The 24,734-nt window shown below is 47.3% G+C and overlaps 1 protein-coding gene across 7 annotated transcripts in view; it reads right to left on the bottom strand.

Moving 5' to 3' along the window:
• col11a1a (collagen, type XI, alpha 1a) overlaps window positions 1–24,734 on the bottom strand; it is a 490,074-nt gene that overhangs the window by 19,019 nt on the left and 446,321 nt on the right. For all 7 annotated transcript variants that reach the window (XM_087990322.1, XM_087990323.1, XM_087990324.1 and 4 more), the window contains 7 exons: window positions 15,149–15,202; window positions 9,579–9,686; window positions 9,425–9,478; window positions 8,317–8,370; window positions 5,610–5,717; window positions 4,463–4,516; window positions 969–1,004 (listed from right to left, as the gene is read on the bottom strand). In XM_087990322.1, the coding sequence (XP_087846448.1) occupies window positions 969–1,004; window positions 4,463–4,516; window positions 5,610–5,717; window positions 8,317–8,370; window positions 9,425–9,478; window positions 9,579–9,686; window positions 15,149–15,202 (468 nt within the window). The remainder of the gene's footprint in view (window positions 1–968; window positions 1,005–4,462; window positions 4,517–5,609; window positions 5,718–8,316; window positions 8,371–9,424; window positions 9,479–9,578; window positions 9,687–15,148; window positions 15,203–24,734) is intronic.

The raw sequence follows: 24,734 nt of genomic DNA, 5'->3' as shown, positions 1-24,734 counted from the left end.
CACATTGTTTGTTTTTACAGCAGATTAACCAGGAGAGAAGATTTAGAACCTATCAAGTGTATACTAATGAGAACTGTATTAGAATGTTAGTAGTATGTTTTGTTCAACTCCTTCACATCTCCAGTGTGTCTCTGGGGGATAAGAGATGAACGGTTATAGAAGTTCTCATAGGTAGGTAGGCCACATTTGGAGTACTGTGTGCAGTTCTGGTCGCCTCACTTTAGGAAAGATGTGGAAGCTTTGGAGAGGGTGCAGAGAAGATTTACCAGGATGTTGCCTGGAATGGAGAATAGGTCGTACGAGGATAGGTTGAGAGTGCTAGGCCTTTTCTCGTTGGAACGGCGAAGGATGAGGGGTGACTTGATAGAGGTTTATAAGATGATCAGAGGAATAGATAGAGTAGACAGTCAGAAACTTTTTCCCCGGGTACAACAGAGTGTTACAAGGGGACATAAATTTAAGGTGAAGGGTGGAAGGTATAGGGGGGATGTAAGGGGTAGGTTCTTTACCCAGAGAGTGGTGGGGGCATTGAATGCGCTGCCTGTGGGAGTGGTAGAATCAGAATCATTGGTGACCTTTAAGCGGCATTTGGATAGGTACATGGATGGGTGCTTAAGCTAGGACAAATGTTCGGCACAACATCGTGGGCCGAAGGGCCTGTTCTGTGCTGTATTGTTCTATGTTCTAAGGAGTTTGGGAATTGGTGGGGGTGAGGGTGAGATGACTTTAATGGGGACTAAGTTCCAGAGATCCCAGGTTAGGTTATAAGCAGCCAGCTGGACATTCCCTTACCCCGGGGCACACAGCATTTACCCGTAAACTCTAACCCCTATCACACCATTGCCTCTCCAAGGTGAACAGTCCCTCCATTAAATACTAACACCTGAGGCAGATTTTCAGAGTTGAACTGTCAGTCACGAGCATGACTTTGAAAAGAAAAGCAGTGAACAAACTGTTTCATTACTTACTACTGAACCCTTTGATCCCTTTGGACCAAGTGGACCCTACGATAAAACAAAGAGAATTCAGAAACTTCACCTCTGATGGTTCACCAGCTCAGAGCAACACATTCAATTCTTGGTCAATAACAAACTATACAACACATCGCATTTAGCAATGTGTCCCAATTCTGCAGAGAATGTACCGGAAGCAATGATAAAACACCCTGATTCCCAATGCCAGAATTACTTCAAGTTCTCCAACAGAAAAAAGGCCATTTGGCCTACACTGGGGTTTCTGTCCCCACCCAGCTCCTCGTCATCTCAGCCTGACAGCAGACCCTTTGATTCCTTCCCCAGCTATAGAACATAGAACATAGAAGAATACAGCGCAGTACAGGCCCTTGGGCCCTCGATGTTGCGCCGATCCAAGCCCACCTAACCTATACTAACCCACTATCCTCCATATACCTATCCAATGCCCTCTTAAATGCCCATAAAGAGGAAGAGTCCACCACTGTTACTGGCAGGGCATTCCATGAACTAACGACTCGCTGAGTGAAGAACCTACCCCTAACATCAGTCCTATATCTACCCCCCCTTAATTTAAAGCTATGCCCCCTTGTAATACCCGACTCAATACGCGGGAAAAGGTTCATACTGTCGACCCTATCTAACCCCCTAATCATCTTGTACACCTCAATCAAGTCACCCCTAAACCTTCTTTTCTCTAGTGAAAACAGCCCCAAGTGCCTCAGTCTTTCCTCATACGATTTTCCTTCCATACCAGGCAACATCCTGGTAAACCTCCTCTGCACCCGTTCCAATGCCTCCACATCCTTCCTATAGTATGGCGACCAAAACTGCACACAATATTCCAGATGCGGCCGTACCAGAGTCTTATACAACTGCATCATGACCTCAGGACTCCGGAACTCAATTCCTCTACCAATAAAAGCCAGTACGCCATATGCCTTCCTCACCGCACTATTTACCTGGGTGGCAACTTTCAGAGATCTGTGTACATGGACACCAAGATCCCTCTGCTCATCCACACTACCAAGTATCCGACCATTAGCCCAGTACCCCATCTTTTTGTTATTCTTCCCAAAGTGAATCACCTCGCACTTAGCTACATTGAATTCCATCTGCCACCTTTCTGCCCAGCTCTGCAGCTTCTCTATATCCTGCTGTAACCTGCCACATGCTTCCTCACTGTCAACAACTCCTCCGACTTTCGTGTCATCCGCAAACTTGCTCACCCAACCTTCTAACCCCTCTTCCAGGTCATTTATAAAAATGACAAACAGCAATGGTCCCAAAACAGATCCTTGCGGAACACCGCTAGTGACGGCACTCCATGAAGAAACTTTGCCATCAACTACTACCCTCTGTCTTCTTCCATCCAGCCAATTCCTAATCCAAACCTCCAACTCACCCTCAATGCCATATCTCCGTATTTTCTGCAGTAGCCTACCATGGGGAACCTTATCAAACGCCTTACTAAAATCCATATATACCACATCTACCGCTTTCCCCTCATCAACCTCCTTCGTCACCTTTTCAAAGAATTCAATAAGGTTTGTGAGGCACGACTTGCCCTTCACAAAACCATGCTGACTATCCTTGATCACATTATTCCTATCTAGATGTGCATAAATCCTATCCCTTACAATTCTCTCTAAGACTTTGCCCACAACAGAAGTGAGACTCACCGGCCTATAGTTACTAGGGCTATCCCTACTCCCCTTTTTGAACAAGGGAACCACATTTGCTATCCTCCAGTCTTCTGGGACTACTCCTGTAGACAAAGAGGACATAAAAATCAAGGCCAATGGCTCTGCAATCTCCTCCCTTGCTTCCCAGAGAATCCTAGGATAAATGCCATCAGGCCCAGGGGACTTATCTATTTTCACCTTTTCCAGGATTTCCAACACCTCTTCTCTACATACCTCAAAGCCATCCATTCTACTTATTTGTGCCTCAGTATTCTCATCGACAACAATGCCCTGTTCCTGAGTGAATACTGAAGAAAAGTATTCATTCAGTGTCTCCCCAATCTCTTCCGCCTCCACACGCAACTTCCCCCTACTATCCTTGACTGGACCTATTCCTACCCTAGTCATTCTTTTATTCCTAACATACCTATAGAAAGCCTTAGGGTTTTCCCTAATCCTATCTACTAAGGACCTTTCATGTCCCCTCCTTGCTGCTTTTAGCTCTCTCTTCAGGTCCTTCCTGGCTACCCTATAACTCTCAATCGCCCCAATTGAACCTTCACGTCTCATCTTGAGATAGGCCGCCCTCTTCCATTTAACAAGGGATTCCAATTCCTTATTAAACCACGGCTCCCTCGCACGACCCTTTCCTACCTGCCTGACAGGTACATAATTATCAAGGACACTCAATAGTTGCCCCTTGAACAAGTTCCACATATCATTTACACTCTTGCCTTGGAGTCTACTTTTCCAAGCCACACATCCTAAGTCATGCCTCACCGCATCATAATTTCCCTTACCCCAGCTATAATTCTTGCCCTGTAGTACACACTTATCCCTCTCCATCACGAGTGTAAAAATCACCGAATTATGGTCACTATCCCCAAAGTGCTCACCTACCTCTAATTCTAACACCTGGCCTGGTTCGTTACCCAGAACCAAATCCAGTATGGCCTCACCTCTTGTTGGCCTGTCTACATATTGTGTCAGGAAACTCTCCTGCACACATTGAACAAACACTGACCCATCTAACGAACTTGAGCTATAGCTTTCCCAATCAATATCAGGAAAGTTAAAGTCCCCCATAATAGTGTGTTTATCCAGCTTCCCCCTCAATGTGTCCACAATATTCCCTTCCGCACCCTCCCTGGGTTTCACATGTCCCCACCCCGCCCCTGCGGGAGTGAGTCCCACATTCCCCAGTCTCTGGGGGAAGATGTTATTCCTGAATTTCCACTGGGATTTATTAGGGACTGTCTGATATTGATGACCGTGAGTTCTGCTCCCCCACAAGTGGAAACATCTTCTCTCTATTTAACCCTCTGTTTCCCAATCAGCTCCCCCTCAGTGGGTCTTTTCTTGAGCAAAGCTCTACAGACTGCTCAATGGATCCTGGTCGTTAGAACTGCTCCTTCAAACTGAAAAAACTGCGGATGCTGTAAATCAGACACAGAAACACAAGCTGCTGGAAAAGCTCAGCAGGTCTGGCAGCATCTGTGGAGAGAAATCAGAATTAATGTTTCGAGTCCAGTGACCCTGCCTCAGAACTGAGGAAGTTCTAAGGAAGGTCAGTGGAAGCGAAACGTGAGCTTTGATTTCTGTTCACAGATGCTGCCAGACCTGCTGAACTTTTCCAGCAACTTGTGTTTTTATTTCTGATTGCTTGCTTATCTTCAGTGCCATATTTCTCAATAGGGGACCATCAGTTCCACCAGGGTCTCTGGGACTGCTCTTCGATCCTCAATGCTCTCACTCAGTAGCTGAGTTTCTGCAGAATGGTTTCAGTTTGCTCTGTTTTTTACTTACAGGTAAACCAGGGGGTCCAGGGGGGCCGAGGGGTCCAGAGGATCCGGTAATGCCCTGTGGAGAGAGTAGCAGTAACTCTGAGCAACAGAAAAAAGCTTCACTTCAAAACTGCTTTCATTCTAAATTTCATAATATTAATTTTTGTTTCTAATTCTCTCTGATGTCTTTCTATAAATATCATCTCATATCCGGAGCCACCGTTCCTCAACCACTGAGTGCCATCAGAGGGTCAGTACTGAGGGAGTGCCGCACTGTCAGAAGGACAGTGCTGAGGGAGTGCCGCACTGTCAGAGGATCAGTACTGAGGGAGTGCCGCACTGTCAGAGGGTCATTACTGAGGGAGTGCTGCACCGTCAGAGGGTCAGTAATGAGGGAGTGCAGCACTGTCAGAGGGTCAGTGCTGAGGGAGTGCAGCACTGTCAGAGGATCAGTACTGAGTGAGTGCCACACTGTCAGAGGGTCAGTGCTGAGGGAGTGCCGCACTGTCAGAGGGTCAGTACTGAGGGAGTGCTGCACTGTCAGAGGGTCAGTGCTGAGGGAGTGCTGCACTGTCAGAGGGTCATTACTGAGGGAGTGCTGCACTGTCAGAGGGTCAGTAATGAGGGAGTGCCGCACTGTCGGAAGGTCGGTACTGAGGGAGTGCTTCACTGTCGGAGGGTCAGTACTGAGGGAGTGCTGCACTGTCAGAGGGTAAGTACTGAGGGAGTGCTGCACTGTTGGAGGGTCAGTGCTGAGGGAGTGCTGCACTGTCAGAGGGTCAGTACTGAGGGAGTGCTGCACTGTCAGAGGGTCATTACTGAGGGAGTGCTGCACTGTCAGAGGATCAGTGCTGAGGGAGTCTATTCTTGACTCCTCTGCTTCTGATCGACTCTCGATTCAGTTACTCAGCAGAATGTCTTTTGAATGACCTTGCAGATCTCTCACACAATGGGCTTATTGTGGGATCTTGCTCTGCAGTTGTTACCTTCATTGACCACATTACAGCAGTGTTTCCTTGTCAGTGGAGTGTTTAGACATATGCTGGAGCGATGGATTGATATTATTTAAGAAGGCAGGAGTTTACTTCTGAAACCATAGTCAGGACAGTGTTTGTGTGGGAGATATTATGACCTCTCTGTGAAAGCACAGTTCATTGGGATTCACTTACACTGTCACCTTTCACCCCTGGAGCTCCCTGTGGCCCTGGGAGTCCCCGGTCTCCCTTTTCACCTTGTTCTCCTGGGGGTCCAATCAATCCAATCAAACCTGGATGACCCTGCAAACGAGGAGAAGTCATTTTAACAACAGCAACTGTTTAAACAGGAACCAATGGCAACGCAGAATATTTCACTCAAAACTGATCCAGTCAGCACTGCCCTTTGATGTGAAGGGCAGTGTTTGTCACTGGCCACCCGGGTGTTTTCCTATCTTCCTGGTGGTGGAAATTGAATAAAGATTCGTGCACTTTGTGTCTCTCACTGTGTCTCACACCTGCACACACACACACCATGGGTGCTGGGGATAAAATAAACACTACCGCACTTAGGTGGTAGTGTGGGGTTAAATTAAAAAAAAAAAAAAAAGAAAAAAAAAGAAAAAGAAGAAGAAGAAAAAAAAAAAAAAAAAAAAAACAAAACTGATCCAGTCAGCACTGCCCTTTGATGTGAAGGGCAGTGTTTGTCACTGGCCACCCGGGTGTTTTCCTATCTTCCTGGTGGTGGAATTTGAATAAAGATTCGTGCACTTTGTGTCTTCCACTGTGTCTCACACCTGCACACACACACACCATGGGTGCTGGGGATAAAATAAGCACTACCGCACTTAGGCGGTAGTGTGGGGGTTAAAAAGGAAAAAAAAGAGAAAAAAAAATAAACAGGAGATTATGAAAAAAAACAGAAGATCTTACACACACAAAAAAAAAGAAGAAAAAAAAACTGATCCAGTCAGCACTGCCCTTTGATGTGAAGGGCAGTGTTTGTCACTGGCCACCCGGGTGTTTTCCTATCTTCCTGGTGGTAGAAATTGAATAAAGATTCGTGCACTTTGTGTCTTTCACTGTGTCTCACACCTGCACACACACACCATGGGTGCTGGGGATAAAATAAGCACTACCGCACTTAGGTGGTAGTGCGGGGGTTAAATTTAAAAAAAAAGAAAAAAAAATAAATAAAAGAGGACAAATAAGCACTACCGCACTTAGGTGGTAGTGTAGGGGTTAAATTAAAAAAAGAAAAAAAAACCAAAAAAAAACTGATCCAGTCAGCACTGCCCTTTGATGTGAAGGGCAGTGTTTGTCACTGGCCACCCGGGTGTTTTCCTATCTTCCTGGTGGTGGAAATTGAATAAAGATTCGTGCACTAAACAAAAACTGATCCAGTTACCCTCCGGCTGGAGTAGCGGCTGTCGTCAGGGAGCCGTTGCTCAGGAATCCGCACCTCCGTACTCGCGGGTTCGAGTGGCTGTCGGAGGGGAGGGCCGCGGCGGCGAGGGTGACCAGGGTCGGGGACGTGCTGGGTGCCGGGGGCCTGGGCTGGACGCTGCCGCAGGACATAGCAGGCAGGGCAGCGGTAGATGTCCGGTGCGTGGCCACCGCCATCCGACGCCTCAAAACGGCGGTGCTCGGACCCGACGTAGTGCACCAGTTGGAGGACGCTCAGGTGTGCGGTGGGATCCCGTCCGCGCTCACCCCAGCCCGGACGGAATTTCACATTGGCCCCAAGGTCCCGTACTTCCCGCGGGAGCCTGTGCCCCACAACCTGAGCCGCCTCCGAGACTTTAATTTTGTTCCCTTCCAGGGGGTAAAAAGGAGGGCCCTGTACAGACTGCTGCTGCACACCATCCACATCTTCTCCCTCATCCACCTTCCGGACACGCCTTGGCGTGCCCATTTGCCACCGGGCGGTGGGGATCCCCAGTGGAGGGCTCTCTACGCGGGAGTCCTCCCCCTTTCTCTCGGGGATCTGGGGGGGAGGGTGCTGCATGCAGCAGTCCCCTGCAACCGCAGATTGCGGTGGTTCACGGACTCCCAGCCCAACTGCTTGTTCTGTAGCGTTGTGGAGTCCGTGGACCACGTGTATATTGGGTGTGGGCGTTTGCACTCCCTTTTTGATTTTCTTAAAAACCTCCTCCTCTGCTTTTGGTTGCACTTCAGTCCCACGCTCCTGATCTTTGGGCACCCGGTACAGAGGAAGGAGGGCAGGTCTGAAGACCTCCTCGTGGGTCTGCTCCTGGGCCTGGCCAAGCTGGCCATCAACAGGTCGAGGCAGCGGGCCGTGGAGGGGGTCGTTAGGGCCGACTGCCTGCCCCTCTTCCGCGGTTACGTTAGAGCCCGGGTGTCCTTGGAGAAGGCGCACGCGGTGTCGACCAACACCCTGGAGTTGTTCAGGGAGAGGTGGGCGCCGCAGGGAGTGGAGTGCATCATTTCTCCCTCCAACTCTATTTTGATTTAGTCCCTACCCTCCCCTTCACTGTTTTTGATCACACAGCACTGCCCTTTGATGTGAAGGGCAATGTTTGTCACTGGCCACCCGGGTGTTTTCCTTTCTTCCTGGTGGTGGAAAGTGAATAAAGATTCATGCACTTTGTGTCTCTCGCTGTGTCTCACACCTGCACACACACACACAAAAAAACAGGCATGTGGACTATTCACTCTGAGAGCCGAATCTTGAGGGAGCTGGACCAGTGTGTGTGTGTGGAAAAAAGAAGAAAAAAAGACAGTGAGCCAGCGGTTCTGTCCACTCTGAGCTGGCTTTGAGGAAGCGGGATCAGTCTTTCCACGTGGGAAAAAAAACTGATCCAGTTTTAGCATCATCTGAAACAGAAGGTTTCACAGTCACAGGTGACAGCTGCAAATTAGCAGCTTCCAACTCACTCACCTTCTCACCCTTGTTACCTGGAACCCCCTTCAATCCGGGTAGACCAGGTGGACCCTACAGCGAGAGAGAGAAATAGGACATCAGAATCAGAAATTGAATTACATCATCAGACCATTCTGAGTAAAGGGAGCTTGACTCTATCTCTGTCTCTTCCCTGTCCCTGGAGTGTTTGAGGGAGAACAGTGTAGAGGATGCTTTACTCTGTATCTAACTCTGTGCTGTCCCTGTACTGGGAGTGTCTTGTTGTGACTGGGTAAATCTGAAATTTTCCATTGTACAAACATTCAGGAGGTCTCAAGTCCTCCTGATTAGGAGATAAAAGTGAAGCAGAGCGAGATGGAGTCTGTCTGAGCTCAAACTTATGGAGGTAGAATTCTTCTCACTCTGGCGTCTTGAACCAGATTCCCTTTGCCTCAGGAAAGTAGGAGAAAGTGTGAACTGCAGATGCTGGAGATCAGAGCTGAAAATGTGTTGCTGGAAAAGCGCAGCAGATCAGGCAGCATCCAAGGAACAGGAGAATCGACGTTTCGGGCATAAGCCCTTCTTCAGGAATGGCCATCTGGGTTGTACGGTTTTGGAACTGGTCCTCCTGGGAGCAGATGCGGCGGAGACAAAGGAATTGGGAATATGGGATGGCGTTTTTACAGGGGGCAGGGTGGAAGGAGGTGTAGTCTAGGTAGCTGTGGGAGTCGGTCGGTTTATAGTAAATTTCCTGAAGAAGGGCTTATGCCCGAAACGGCGATTCTCCTGTTCCCTGGATGCTGCCTGACCTGCTGCGCTTTTCCAGCAACACATTTTCAGCTCAGAAAAGTAGGCTTTACCTTCAGCTGCGTGCCCCAATGTCTGGAGTTGCCTCTCTGACCCTCTCACTCTCATTTAAGATGTTCCTTAAAGCCGCCTCTTTGACCAGGCGTTTGGTCACATGTCCTGATACTTCACTCAAAGACCTGTGGTCAATTATTGATCTGACTTTGTAAGGCGCGTGGATATTCCTTTACAGATAATGTTGTTGTTTATTGTGGAACCTGCTCATTAGGTGAGTTATGTCATTCTGTAACCTTTCTCCAAGAGCTTTAATCAACATCATCAACATAAACCATTCACTTACCATTGGTCCTGGGGGCCCATCTTGACCTGGTGGCCCAGGGAGACCTTGTTCACCCTGTAAAGCAGATAAATGTCAGTTTTTGTCAAATTATTCCCTGTCATTTCCACAGATGAGCAGAAGCCAATTAAACGTAAAGATCACTGTGATTACTTACAACAGGTCCAGGAATTCCCCGCAACCCCTCGGGGCCTGATTTTCCTGGAGGTCCCTGAGGGCCAACTGGGCCAGTCTTTCCGGGAGGCCCCTCTGCTCCTGGTTCACCCTGAGGCCAAACAAAAACAGTCAATGTTCAGCATTGCAGCCCACTTTATTGTCAACACTTCACACCATTGAGAGGCTTCTATGGTCTAACAATTTAAGGGCAATGTATTTTTAACTCCATCACACCTTGCTTTGTGCCTTGTAGATGGTGGACAGGCTTTGGGGAGTCAGAAGGTGAGTTACTCGCTGCAGTATTCCTAGCCACTGACCTGCTCTTGTAGCCACTGTGTTTATGTGGTGAGTCCAGCTGAGTTTCTGGTCTCTGGTACATTACTTGTTTAGCTGTTACTCTTGAGTTTACATCACATTAGGTCACTGTACACTGTAGTTTCCAGTTATGACAACTAAGAGGCCTTAGAGAGGAATGGTCTGATTATTTTCCAAAGGATAGATTGTCCGTTTGGAGAGCCAGGAAAATATCATCTTCATGGAGTTGGTTCCATTGTAAAGAAAAGTAAAAGATTTAGCAGTGACCATCAGAAAATGTGAGAAATTTCAAACACCAACTATTCAAAAAGTCAGAGAATTTGACAAGAACGCTTTGACACAGCTGGATCGTTCTATTGGTCATTGACTCTGTTATCAGTGGGTCATGTGACAATAGACAGTGAATAAGGTGGAGAGTGTTTTAATATTTAGATTTGAAATTTATTGGGTTTTAGGAGGGTCACTGTTCAAATATTTGCTTTGCATTACAATGGAGATGACAGAATGACAGAATCGTTTCGATACAGCAGACTTGAGGAAACCATCCCCAAACCTCCCCGCAGTGGGGAGGATATAGAGGTGTTGGTGTTGGACTGGGATGGGCAAAATCAGAAGTCACACAACACCAGTTTCTAGTCTGGCAGGTTTATTTGAAATCACAAACTTTCAGAGTGCTTTACCTGATGAAGGAGCAGCGCTTGTGATTGTAAATAAACTTGTTGGACTATAACCTGGTGTCGTGGGACTTCTGATTTTGCCCTCCAGTGGCGGACAGCCTTGGGAACCATCGATCCAAAGTGCCTTGTTCCTGCTGAATTCTCTGTAATCTCCACATGTCATTCTCCAATCAATTTTCATAGGACAGAAACAGGCCATTCTGTGGGGTTTTACTCTCCCCCCTTGGCTGGTCCCAGCCCCCTTGTCACCTCACCCTGTCAGGAGACCCCTCCATTCCTGTCCCCCTCCTGTGTTTATCCAGCATCCCCTGTGGGAGTGAGCCTCACACTTGGCATTTAAATGGTCATTGGATAAACATCTGGATGAGGATGGAATAGTGTAGGTTAGATGGGCTTCAGATTGTTGCATGGACCTGTGAAACCATCGAGGGCCGAAGGGCCTGTACTGTGCTGTAATGTTCAATGTTTTATTCCCCCTGTTCCCTTTTGGGAGTCAATCCCACATTCCCCCCACTCCCTGTGGGAAGAGGCTTCTCCTGAACTCCAGCTGAGATTTATTCGGGATTATTAGGGAATGTCTGATATCGATGGCCCTGAGTCTGGTCTCCTTCACACGAAGTGCGGATGGGGGTGTAATGTCTTCTCCCTGCCTAGCAAGTGAACCCTCTCATCATTTTAAAGAGCTCCCACAGATCTCAGTTAGTTTTATTCTTCTAATGATTTTTGGGAGCTGACTGGAAAAAGTAAATTTGCAGCTCCAGGGGTAGAGTGGGGGAGTGGCATCATTAAATTGCTCAAGTAACTGACTTAATTGATGGGCTGAGTGGCCTTTTCCTATCTCTGAATGACCATCTGACAGTACACCAGCCCCTGCCTGTCGAACCAGACTGGTTCCATCATATTCAGTCTCCTTATTCTTTGTCAAAATTTGCAGCAACTGTGGATGATTCCTGCCCATTGCAAGGTTCTGTTTGAAACCATCACTGGCTTGGTGACCTGTGTCTAGTTTTTTAAGGGCAATGTCCTATCCAGCATCTTCTCCTTTAACGCACTGACCAGTTCAGAGTGAGGTCAGTATGGAGGGAGGGACGGAGCTTGTGACTGTTTCAATATATAGGATTATAGCATCCATCCTCAGCACTGATTACATTAGATTAGATTACTTACAGTGTGGGAAACAGGTCCTTCGGCCCAACAAGTCCACACTGACTCGCCGAAGCGCAACCCACCCAGACCCATTCCCCTACATTTACCGCTGCCCCTAACACTACGGGCAATTTAGCATGGCCAATTCACCTGACCTGCACATCTTTGGACTGTGGGCGGAAACCGGAGCATCCCGGAGGAAACCCACGCAGACATAGGGAGAATGTGCAAACTCCACACAGTCAGTCGCCTGAGGCGGGAATTGAACCTGGGTCTCTGGCGCTGTGAGGCAGCAGTGCTAACCACTGTGCCGCCCACTAATACCAGACTGCAGTGTCATATGGGTTAGTGACCAATCAGCAGCTACTTTCAGAGGTCAGCACAGGTCACATGATCTGCTGTCAATGTCAGCATTCGAAATGAGCAGTAATGACAAATACAATCTTCTCCATTAGCCAGGGGTTCAATGTGACCTCTTCATATCAGAAATCTCCACTCATCGTGCCACAGAGACTACACACCCATTCACCTCGAATCATTATAACGCAACGTTAAACTGTCGTCAACCTTGGAATGGCACCAGACCCCATCCTCTACCAATCATCACTGAGAGATAACCAGATCAATCCCATTAACTATTGACCATCACCATGAAATAACCAGATTAATCCCATTAACCATCAACAGTCACCAAGAAATAACCAGATCAGTCCCATTAACTACCAACTGTCACCATGAGATAATCAGATCAATCCCATTAACTACTGACCATCACCATAAGATAACCACATCAATCCCATTAATCGACCATCACCATGAAATAACCAGATCAGTCTCATTAACTACAGACCATCACCGAGAGATAATCAGATCAATCCCATTAACTACCAACCATCACCATAAGTTAATCAGATCAATCCCATTAACTACCAACTGTCACCATGAGATAATCATATCAATCCCATTAACTACCCGCTCTCACTGAGACATAACCAGATCATTCCCATTAACTGACTGTCGGATGACCAGAAAATTCCTATTAACTATTGATATTCACTAGGTGATAACCAGATCAGACACATTCTCTCGAATCTGGGAGGCCCTAGCATTACAGATCCCAGCCTCCAGCCAATTCAGTACACTCCACGTGATATCAAGAAACGGTTGGAGATACTGGATGCTGGATAATGACAACATTCCAGCAATAGTACTGAAGACTTGCGCTCCAGAACTTGACACTCCTCTAGCCAATCTGTTCCATTCCAATTACAACACAAACATCTACCCATCAATGTGGGAAATTTCAGGTATATGCTGTACACAAAAAAACAGGACAAATCTAACCTGGTTAATTACTGAATCAATCCATCTCCAAATGCAGCAAGAATTGGACAATATCCTGGTTTGGGCTAACAAGTAACAAGTAACAGGGCAAAAGGTGAGGACTGCAGATGCTGGAAACCAGAGTCTAGACCAGAGTGGTGCTGGAAAAACACAGCAGGTCAGGCAGCATCTGAGGAGCAGGAAAATCGATGTTTTGGGCAAAAGGACGTTCGGGCTTTTGCCTGAAACGTTGATTTTCTGGCTCCTTGGATGCTGCCTGATCTGCTGTGCTTTTTCAGCACCACTCTGAAGTAACAAGTGACATTCAGGACACACAGGTGCCAGGCAATGATCATCTCCAACAAGAGAGAATCTAACCACGGCTCCTTGACATTCAATGGTGTTACCATCACTGAATTCCCCCACTAATAACAATCTGGGGTGTTTCCATTGACCAGAAACTGACTTGTACTGGTCATATAAATAATGTGGTTACAAAAGCAAGTCAGAGGCTAGGAATACTGCAGCACATTGCTCATCACCTGTAAAAAACATTTTTATTCCTTGAACTGTGGACGAAAATATGGAAACAGATACTGCTTTAAATCCATCTATGAAATTATTTCTGGTTTTAAAACAAGTCATAGTAACTGACTGTGAGTCACATTTACAATGTTGGCTGACTTGAGCAGCAGGAGAGACAATACCAGACATGTTAGTATGCTCAGGTCAATTTTGCTCGGAGACAGTCTTCCATTTGTTTTATTCTACAAGATCTAATTGTGTCGGCTCAGGAGGGTTAAATATAACCTCTTGATTGGTTCCTAAGCAAGTGGCTTCAGCTTTGTGTCTGGACAATTCAACAGACCCTTCTAGATGAGAGAGAGAGAGAGACAGAGAGACAGAGAGGGAGAGAGCGCATCAAATCTCTTTCTTTCCTTCCCAAATGGCAAGGAAACTCTGATGGGCAGCTGTCCTCACTCATCATTTCCTGAAAGGATAAAGGGGAAACCACCTGAGAGACTCTGAAAAGGCAAATCCTCACCAGAGCATTGGTGTATCCACAATTTTATGTCATTACAAAAGACCTGAAAGTAATTGGAAGAAAACAACTCATTGATGACTGTGCCCCAGACACTGGTGACTGAGCTGGACTTCCGTAACTTCTTTTCTCACCTACAATAATTCAGTGTTTTCTCTTTGCGTGTTTTTTTTGTGTATGTTCAGGAATTTAAAGAAGGAATTGAAGTGAAAAAGTTATAAGTTAGCAATTCATATTTCTTTCTTGCCATTAGTAAAAGAACTTGCATTAAAACAAATGATGATGTTCATGTTTATGATTCAAAATCCATTGCACAATTCAGTGGTCTCATCAAAGTGTTCACATTAATGATGACTCTGGAATTAGTGGGGTTTATTTTCCTGCACACTCTCTTGGAGAGTTATGACATCTCCTGACCACCCAAGCCTGCCCACCGTCAACAAGGCACAAGTCAGGAGTGGGATGGAATACTTACCTGGATGGGAGTAGCCCCAACAACACTCAAGAACTTTGACACCATTCAGGACAAAGCAGCTGCCTGATTGGCACCACATCCACAAATACCCACTCCCTCCCCCACCGATGCTCAGTAGCTGCCGTGTGTACCATCCAGAAGATGCTGCAGAAATTTACAGAAATTTGACCCAATGACACTGAAGGCATTGCGATATATTTCTAAGTGAGAATTGTGAGGGGCTTGGAGGGGGTGGTGCTCCCATGTATCTGCTGCCCTTGTCCTTCCAGATGGAAATGGTTGTGGGTTTGGAAGGTGCTGTCTGAGGATCTTGTAGATGGTACACACTGCTGCTCCTGAGCGACGGTGTGGAGGGAGTGGCTGCTTGTGGATGTGCTGCTAATCAGGTGGGCTGCTTTACCATTGGTGGTGAGCTTCAGTGATCGTGATAAGATAGTTAAACATTGTGCTTGTTCACTGGATAGCACTAGCTTATTTGACACATTTCCAATGATGATGTTTTTCCTTCTATATTCCTGTTTAAAAAGAAGACTCAACGTCCTGCTCCAGTGTCAATCAGAGTGACGGTAGCCAATGGGAATGCAATTCTGTACCTTTGCTCCTTTTTCTCCTTGTCTTCCTTCGGCCCCAGCTGCTCCATGTGGTCCCTGTAGAAACAAACAGTTGCTTATATAAAACTCGACAGAAATTGGGAGACAATCCTCCACAGTCTCAATCATCTCTGAGTGGCAAATAAAGTCAACATGGCTCCTTTCAAAGATTCATTGCTTTTTATTGCAGTATCAGACTTGTCAGAGACACCTTTATTTTTGATAATAACTGCCCTGCAGCAAATCCCCTTTCCACGTCAGATGATAATTTTTTTCCCCATAAACTCCACAATATCCTGGGAATATCATATTAAAGAAAAACCTCCTTTTTATTCTTTCAGGAGGTAAATCACTTTCTTTTTACAAGAGTTTCACAATCAGAGATTTAATCCAATTTCTGGCTGTGGACCTTCAGCTGCACTGAAATCCAAAGCTGCCCCAGGTAATGTTCGGTCAGGCCAGCCACTCCTCAATCTTTTGAAATTCAAGATTTTTTTTCTATTCAATTCCTCTCCTTTTCTCCACACTGGAGAATGAGTCATTCATACCTGACCCAATAATATGCATTTATATAGCACCTACGATACAATAAAATCTCAAAATGTGCTTCAGAGGAGCACAAATAGACAGAATAATACAAACTGAACACACATGGAGATATAAGGACAGGTGGCCACAAGGATTGACAAAGATGTTCAGTTTAAGCAGCTTCTGAAAGGAGGTGTGGTGGAGGGAGGTGGCAAAGAAGGTCCAGGGTGGGGGAATTCCAGAAACAACGCCCAGGGAGCTGAAGGTATGGCTGCCAATGATGGAGAAAATAAAAATCAGGAATATGGAAGAAACCATGTACAGAAAAATAAAGGGTCTACGGCTGGAGGGGGTTACAGAGATAGGGAGGGGGTGTAGGGGCTGGAGGGGGTTACAGAGATAGAGAGGGGGTGTAGGGGTTGGAGGGGGTTACAGAGATAGGGAGGGGGTGTAGGAGCTGGAGGAGGTGACTGAGATAGGGAGGGGGTGTAGGGGCTGGAGGAGGTGATAGAGATAGGGAGGGGTGTAGGGTCTGGAGGAGGTGATAGAGATAGGGAGGGGGTGTAGGGCTGGAGGAGGTGACAGAGATAGGGAGGGGGTGTAGGGCTGGAGGAGGTGACAGAGATAGGGAGGGGTGTAGGGTCTGGAGGAGGTGACTGAGATAGGGAGGGGGTGTAGGGGCTGGAGGAGGTGACTGAGATAGGGAGGGGGTGTAGGGGCTGGAGGAGGTGACTGAGATAGGGAGGGGGTGTAGGGGCTGGAGGAGGTGATAGAGATAGGGAGGGGTGTAGGGTCTGGAGGAGGTGATAGAGATAGGGAGGGGGTGTAGGGCTGGAGGAGGTGACAGAGATAGGGATGGGGTGTAGGGCTGGAGGAGGTGACAGAGATAGGGAGGGGTGTAGGGTCTGGAGGAGGTGATAGAGATAGGGAGGGGGTGTAGGGCTGGAGGAGGTGACAGAGATAGGGAGGGGGTGTAGGGTCTGGAGGAGGTGACAGAGATAGGGAGGGGGTGTAGGGTCTGGAGGAGGTGACAGAGATAGGGAGGGGGGTAGGGGCTGGAGGAGGTGACAGAGATAGGGAGGAGGTGTAGGGGCTGGAGGGGGTTACAGAGATAGGGAGGGGGTGTAGGGGCTGGAGGAGGTGACAGAGATAGGGAGGGGTGTAGGGTCTGTAGGAGGTGACAGAGATAGGGAGGGGTGTAGGGTCTGGAGGAGGTGATAGAGATAGAGAGGGGGTTTACAGGCTGGAGGGGGTTACAGAGATAGGGAGGGGGTGTAGGAGCTGGAGGAGGTGACTGAAATAGGGAGGGGGTTAGGGGCTGGAGGAGGTGACAGAGATAGGGAGGGGGTGTAGGGGCTGGAGGAGGTGACTGAAATAGGGAGGGGGGTAGGGGCTGGAGGAGGTGACAGAGATAGGGAGGGGTGTAGGGTCTGTAGGAGGTGACAGAGATAGGGAGGGGGTGTAGGGTCTGGAGTGGGTTACAGAGATAGGGAAGAGGTGTTGGGGCTGGAGGGGGTTACAGAGATAGGGAGGGGGTGTAGGAGCTGGAGGAGGTGACTGAAATAGGGAGGGGATGTAGGGGCTAGAGGAGGTTACAGAGATAGGGAGGAGATGTAGGGACTGGAGGGGGTTACAGAGATAGGGAGGGGGTGTTGGGTCTGGAGGGGGTTACAGAGATAGGGAGGGGGTGTAGGGGCTAGAGGAGGTGACAGAGATAGGGAGGAGGTGACAGAGATAGGGATGGGCTGTAGGGACTGGAGGGGGTTACAGAGATAGGGAGGGGATGTAGGGGCTGGAGGAGGGGACAGAGGTAGGGAGGGGGTGTAGGGACTGGAGGGGGTTACAGAGATAGGGAGGGGGTGTAGGGGCTGGAGGAGGTGACAGAGATAGGGAGGGGTGTAGGGTCTGTAGGAGGTGACAGAGATAGGGAGGGGTGTAGGGTCTGGAGGAGGTGATAGAGATAGAGAGGGGGTTTACAGGCTGGAGGGGGTTACAGAGATAGGGAGGGGGTGTAGGGTCTGGAGGAGGTGACAGAGATAGGGAGGGGGTGTAGGGTCTGGAGTGGGTTACAGAGATAGGGAAGGGGTGTTGGGGCTGGAGGGGGTTACAGAGATAGGGAGGGGGTGTAGGAGCTGGAGGAGGTGACTGAAATAGGGAGGGGATGTAGGGGCTAGAGGAGGTTACAGAGATAGGGAGGGGTGTAGGGACTGGAGGGGGTTACAGAGATAGGGAGGGGGTGTAGGGGCTGGAGGAGGTGACAGAGATAGGGAGGGGGTGTAGGGACTGGAGGGGGTTACAGAGATAGGGAGGTGGTGTAGGGGCTAGAGGAGGTGACAGAGATAGGGAGGGGGTGTAGGGGCTGGAGGAGGTGACTGAGATAGGGAGGGGTTTAAGGTCTGGAGGAGGTGACAGAGATAGGGAGGAGGTGTAGGGGCTGGGGGAGGTTACAGAGATAGGGAGGGGGTGTAGGGGCTGGAGGGGGTTACAGAGATAGGGCGGGGGTGTAGGGGCTGGAGGATGTGACTGAAATAGGGAGGGGGTGTAGGGGCTAGAGGAGATTACAGAGATAGGGAGGGGGTGTAGGGGCTGGAGGAGGTGACTGAGATAGGGAAGGGGTGTAGGGGTTGGAGGAGGTGACAGAGATAGGGAGGGGGTGTGGGGGTTGGAGGAGGTGACAGAGATAGGGAAGGGGTGTAGGGGTTGGAGGAGGTGACAGAGATAGGGAGGGGGTGTAGGGGCCAGAGGAGGTTACAGAGATAGGGAGGGGGTGTAGGGGCTGGAGGAGGTGACAGAGATAGGGAGGGGGTGTAGGGGCTGGAGGAGGTGACAGAGATAGGGAGGGGTGTAGGGGCTGGAGGAGGTGACAGAGATAGGGAGGGGTGTAGGGGCTAGAGGAGGTTACAGAGATAGGGAGGGGATATAGGGACTGGAGGGGGTTACAGAGATAGGGAGGGGGTGTAGGGTCTGGAAGGGGTAACAGAGATAAGGAGTGGGTGTAGAGGCTGGTGGATGTGACAGAGATAGGGAGGGGGTGTAGGGGCTGGAGGAGGTGACTGAGATAGGGAGGGGTTTAGGGTCTGGAGGAGGTTACAGAGATAGGGAGGGGGTGTAGGGGCTGGAGGGGGTTACAGAGATAGGGCGGGGGTGTAGGGGCTGGAGGATGTGACTGAAATAGGGAGGGGGTGTAGGGGCTAGAGGAGATTACAGAGATAGGGAGAGGGTGTAGGGGCTGGAGGAGGTGACAAAGATAGGGAAGGGGTGTAGGGGTTGGAGGAGGTGACAGAGATAGGGAGGGGATGTAGGGGCTGGAGGAGGTGACAGGGATAGGGAGGGGGTGTAGGGTCTGGAGGAGGTGACAGAGATAGGGAGGGGTGTAGGGGCTGGAGGAGGTGACAGAGATAGGGAGGGGTGTAGTGTAGTGAAACAGAGAAGGTTTTGGGGCTTTAATTGACGTTTTGAAAATGCTGGAGAGTTTGACCGAGTAAATCAGGAGAGTATGATTCCAAGGGCAGGAGAGGGAAATGGAGAAATAATCACAAGGAAGCCCCCTGATGGACTGGGCACTGAGTGTGGGGTCAGTGGATCGAATTGGATAGCTGTTTCAAGGAGCCAGCCGGAGAACTTTGCACTGAATGGCTTCACTGTGCAAGAAAATCTCCTCATACAGCGATCAAATGAGGAATCGTTCTTTACAAGACTGTATTAGACAGAGAATTTAACAGTTCATTTGATTCGTGCTTCAGCTCAGGAGATGTAATCATTATTTATCTCACACACTGCGATTGAAATGGTAAGTACCAAGAAGCGAATCCTAATTGACCAATGGAGACTGGAGAACTCTGACTAAGGAGCAAATTGCTGAGAGAATTACCCTGAGCACAGAGCCCATCAAACATTAAATACCTCTCCCTGAAGGCAGAGAGGATGTGAAATCCATTTCAATGCGCACTACTGAGAAAATGAAATAATTTACACAGAAACAGAACCATCCCTGGATCAGATAACAACCAGGTACAGAATCACTCACCAAATGAACTTTCATCATCTCAACATGGAGAATCTGACAGAGAACCACAAGGGGATATCTCCCCAGTGACCAAAACGATGGTCAAAGACATGGCTCTGACTCTAATGACGTTTCTTGATAACATCCTGAACACTTTATTCCCTGGACCCCTCTGCACAACGAGCTCTTTCTCAAAGCCTCAAATTAGCTTGATTATAAAATATAATCCAGTGCAAGCAGCAGGATACTAAACGCTGTGTCAGACACCCAGACACACACTTCATCTTTTAAAATATTGGTTGGGGAATTAGAACACAATCCTTTTTAAAATTGAGCTACAAAATGCTGACTTCTGTCGGAGGAATCTGAGAGCGAGTAATTGGGTCCTACATACACTGTCCACATCAGTGAGGAACACTAGCTTCATTTAATCTCTCTCACTGAATATCAGCAGCAATCTGGAACTGTTATAGCTAGCTGCCACTCAAAGCATTGAAATCAATAACCTATTATAAAGCTGTCTCCAACTGTAAAGATCGAGCATTTTGTACAGGATCAGGAATTACATCGTAATTCTGTGAAGGGTCTGTGAGAGGGACACATATTATTCAAGGTTCTTGTGCAGATGGTGTGATTGACAAACCTGCCACTAAATAAAAATATATGATTTAACTGCCAGTGTTTTCAAACAGGTAATTTAGCGTAAATTACATTTACCTAAAATAAGCATTTACCTGGACATTCTTTGAGCTCAGTGAGATTATATGCAATCAGTGAATGGGGGGGGGGGGGGGGGGGGTGGGTGGGGAGGGGCTACACACAATTTCTTTTATTCATAGGAGGTGGCTGACCCCAATTTATTGCCCAACCTTAGTTGCCCTTGAATGTATAATTCTATGTGAAGGTTTTGGAAAAAAGGGCCATGTTACTGTAATTTCCCATCTTGCATCCATCAGGACAAATGCAAGAATGTCAAATTCCTAACCATCACAACAATTTATATTAAACAAAAAAAAACAAAGAACTGCAAATGCTGTAAATCAGAAATAAAAACAGAAATTGCCAGAAAGGCTCAGCAAGTCCAGCAGCATCTGTGAAGGAAAATACAGTTAACATTTCAGATCCAGTGACCCTTCCTCAGAACAATTTATACAACGGGGGAAGGAGGCTGATTGGTTGTGCAGTTGATTCTGATTGGCCGAGATGGGCCCCTGTGTATGGGTCCCACCCATCGTCACAAAGTCCAGTAAATGTTGTGAATGAATTTCAGTGAGAGTGTGATATGCAAGCTGTCCATCCCAGTGATTGGCTGATTGAATCAGATGTTCCTTGCCTTGTTGGTAATATACAGAACACAGACCATTCTTGACCAACTCTGTAGTAGTAAAACCCAAAAGTCACAAGACACCAGGTTATAATCCAACAGATTTATTTGAAATGATATGCTTTTGGGTAACTGTAGCTTTGTCAGATGAAGCAGCACCGCTCTGAAAGTTGGTGATTTCAAATAAACCTGTTGCACTATAACCTGGTGTTGTGTGGCTTCTGACTTTGTCCACACAGTCCAACCAGCATCTCCATATCATAGTAAAACCCGAAACATAAAATGAAAGCTGATTGTCTCATGATGTCTATGCCATGGGATTGGTAAATGCCTCATGACCCTTTATCTCACCCTGACCCAGAAACCATCCATCATAATCATTAGTGTGCATGCCTTAATGGATGTCTAGAACATGGGCTTAACAAACATCTTACTTCATCAGAGAGACAAATACAACATCATATGGCAACAGACATTAACTCTATACATTGGCACCTTCTTGATCAAGTCATTGTCTGACCGAGAGATCTTGTGGATGTCTGCGCCAACTACTCCATCACAGGAGCTGACATCTGCTGGACTAACCACTGCCTAACCCCGTTTACTATCTCCATCAACATAGCCCTAACATAGTGCGGCACCAGAAACGCTCTTGAGGGAAATTCAACTTCAATGGACTCTGGGATTCTACGAAGAAAGACATTTTGAGTCGGTATTTTGCAGTCAGTCTGGCAACACTGGATAAGCACAGAACATAGAGCATAAAGCGTTACAGCGCAGTACAGGCCCTTCAGCCTCGATGTTTCGCCAACCTGTGAAATTAATCTGATGCCCATCTAACCCGTATCGTTACATTATTATCCATATAAATGTCCAATGACCATTTAAATGCCTTTAAATGCTTTTGGCGAGTCTACTATTGTTGCAGGCAGGCCGTTCCACACCCCTACTACCCTCTGAGTAAAGAAACTACCTCTGACATCTGTCCTAAATCTATCACCCTTCAATTTCAAGCTATGTCCCCTCGTGTTAGCCTTCACCATCCGAGGAAAAAGGCTCTCACTGTCCACCCTATCTAACCCTCTGATTATCTTATACGTCTCGAATAAGTCACCTATCTCCAATGAAAACAGCCTCAAATCCCTCAGCCTTTCCTCATATGACCTTCCCTCCAGACCAGGCAACATCCTAGTAAATCTCCTCTGAACCCTTTCCAAAGTTTCCACATCCTTCCTATAATGCGATGATCTGTACTGTACGCAATACTCCAGGTGCAGACGCACCAGTGTCCTGTACAACTGCAGCATGACCTCATGGCTCCAAACGCAATCCCCCTACCAAATAACACCAACACATCATATGCCTTCTTAACAACCCTATCAACCTGGATGGCAACTTTCAGGGATTTATACACCTGGACACCGAGATCTCTCTGTTTATCTACACTGCCAAGAATTTTACCATTAGCTCAGTACTCTGCATTCCTGTTACTCCTTCAGCATTAAACTCCATTTGCCACCTCTCAGCCCAGCTCTGCATCTTATCTACGTTCCTCTGTAACCCACAACATCCTTCGGCACTATTCACAACTCTGCTTGCCTTAGTGTCATCCGCAAATTTACTCACCTATTCTCTATGCCCACATCTAGGTCATTTATAAAAATGACAAACAGCTGTGGCCCCAAAACAGATCCTTGCAGCACACCACTGGTAACTGAGTTCCAGGATGAACATTTCTCATCTGATTTTTGATCCAAACCGCTAAATCACCCTCAATCCCAAAACTCCGTATTTTGTACGATAATCTACCATGTGGAACCTTATCAAATGCCTTACTGAAGGCCATATACACCACATCAACTGCTTTACTTGCATCCACCTGTTTTGTCACCTTCTCGAAGAACTCAACAAGGTTAGTGAGGCACGACATACTCTTCACAAAACCGTGTTAAGTATTCCTAATCAAATTATTCTTTTCCAGATGATTATAAACCCTACTTCTTACAACATTTTCCAACACTTTACGCACAACTGAAGTAAGGCTCACTGGTCTATAATTCCCAGGGTTGTCTCTACTCCCACTCTTGAACAAAAGAACAACATTTGCTATCCTCCGGTCTTCTGGCACTACTCCTGCGGACAATGATGACATAAAGATCAAAGCCAAAGGCTCTGTAATCTCCTTCCTGGCTTCCCAGAGAATCTAAGGATAAATCCCATCGGCCCGGGGTCTTATCTACTTTCAGATCTTCTAAAATTGCTAAAACCCCCTCTTTGTCAACCTCAATCCCATCTAATCTTGTAGCCTGTATCTCCGTATTTGCACTAACATTACCCTTTTACAATGTGAATACTGACAAAAAGTATTCATTTAGCACTTCCCCTATGTCCTCAGATTCCACACACAACTTTCCACTACTGTCTTTGACTGACCCTAACCTTATTTTCGTCATTTTTTTTATTCCTGATATACCTATAGAAGGCCTTAGGATTTTCCTTGATCCTATCCGCCAACAACTTCTCATGTCCCCTCCTGGCTCTTCTTAACCCTCTCTTTAGATCTTTTCTGGCTAACTTATAACTCTCATGCCCCCTAAATGAGCCTTCATGCCTCATCCTCACAAAAGCCTTCTTCTTTCTCTTGACAAGAGATTCAATGAATTTAATAAATCATGGCTCCTTCTCTTGACAACTCCCTCCCTGCCTGATAGATATATACTTATCAAAGACCCACAGTAGCTGTTCCTTGAATAAGCTCCACATTTCAAGTGTACCCATCCCCTGCAGTTTCCTTCCCCATCCTCTGCATCCTATATCTTGCCTGATCGCATCATGATTGCCTTTCTCTTTCCCTGCGGTATATACCTATCCCTGCAATTGCTATTGTAAACATAACTGAATTGTGGTTACTATCACCAAAGTGCTCACCTACCTCCAAATCTAACACATGGCTGGGTTTATTCCCCAGTACCAAATCCAATGTGGCCTCGCCCCTTGTTGGCCTGTCTACATACGGTGTCAGGAAACCCTCCGGCACACACTGGACAAAAACTGACCCAGCTATACTACTTGAACTATAGTACTCCTAGTCAATATTGGGGAAGTTAAAGCCCCCATAACAACTACCCTGTTACTCTCACTCCTATCAAGAATCATCTTTGCTATCCTTTCCTCTACATCCCTGGAACAATTTGGAGGCCTATAGAAAACTCCCAACAGGGTGACCTCTCCTTTCCCTTTTCTAACCTTAGCCCAAGCTACCTCAATGGATGAGTCCTCAGATGTTCTCTCGGCTGCTGTAATACAACCCTTGATTAACAATGCCACACCTCCCTCCCTCTTTTTACCATCTTCTCTGTTCTTATTGAAACATCTAAACCCCGGAACCTGCAGCAACAATTCCTGTCCCTGCTCTACCCGAATGGCCGAAATGGCCACAACATCGAAGTCCCAAGTACCAAGCCATCCTGCAAATTCACCCACCTTATTCCGGATGCTCCTGGCGTTGAAGTGCACACATTTCAAACCAACATCCTGATTGCCGGTGCCCTCTCATGACCTTGTAAACCTATCCCTGACCTCACTACCCTCAACCTCCTGTACACTGGAACTACACTTCAGGTTCCCATCCCCTGCTGCATTAGTTTAAATACACCCAAAGAGCATTAGCAAATTCCCCCCTCCCCCCGCCCAAGATATTGGAACCTAAGGATTATACCATGTCTGCAGCA

Source organism: Chiloscyllium plagiosum, unplaced genomic scaffold (genome assembly GCF_037043375.1).
Source record: "Chiloscyllium plagiosum isolate Xiang-an unplaced genomic scaffold, Cpla_swu_hap1 HiC_scaffold_9, whole genome shotgun sequence".
Classification (NCBI taxonomy): domain Eukaryota; kingdom Metazoa; phylum Chordata; class Chondrichthyes; order Orectolobiformes; family Hemiscylliidae; genus Chiloscyllium; species Chiloscyllium plagiosum.
This window is presented reverse-complemented; position numbering and strand designations above follow the sequence as displayed.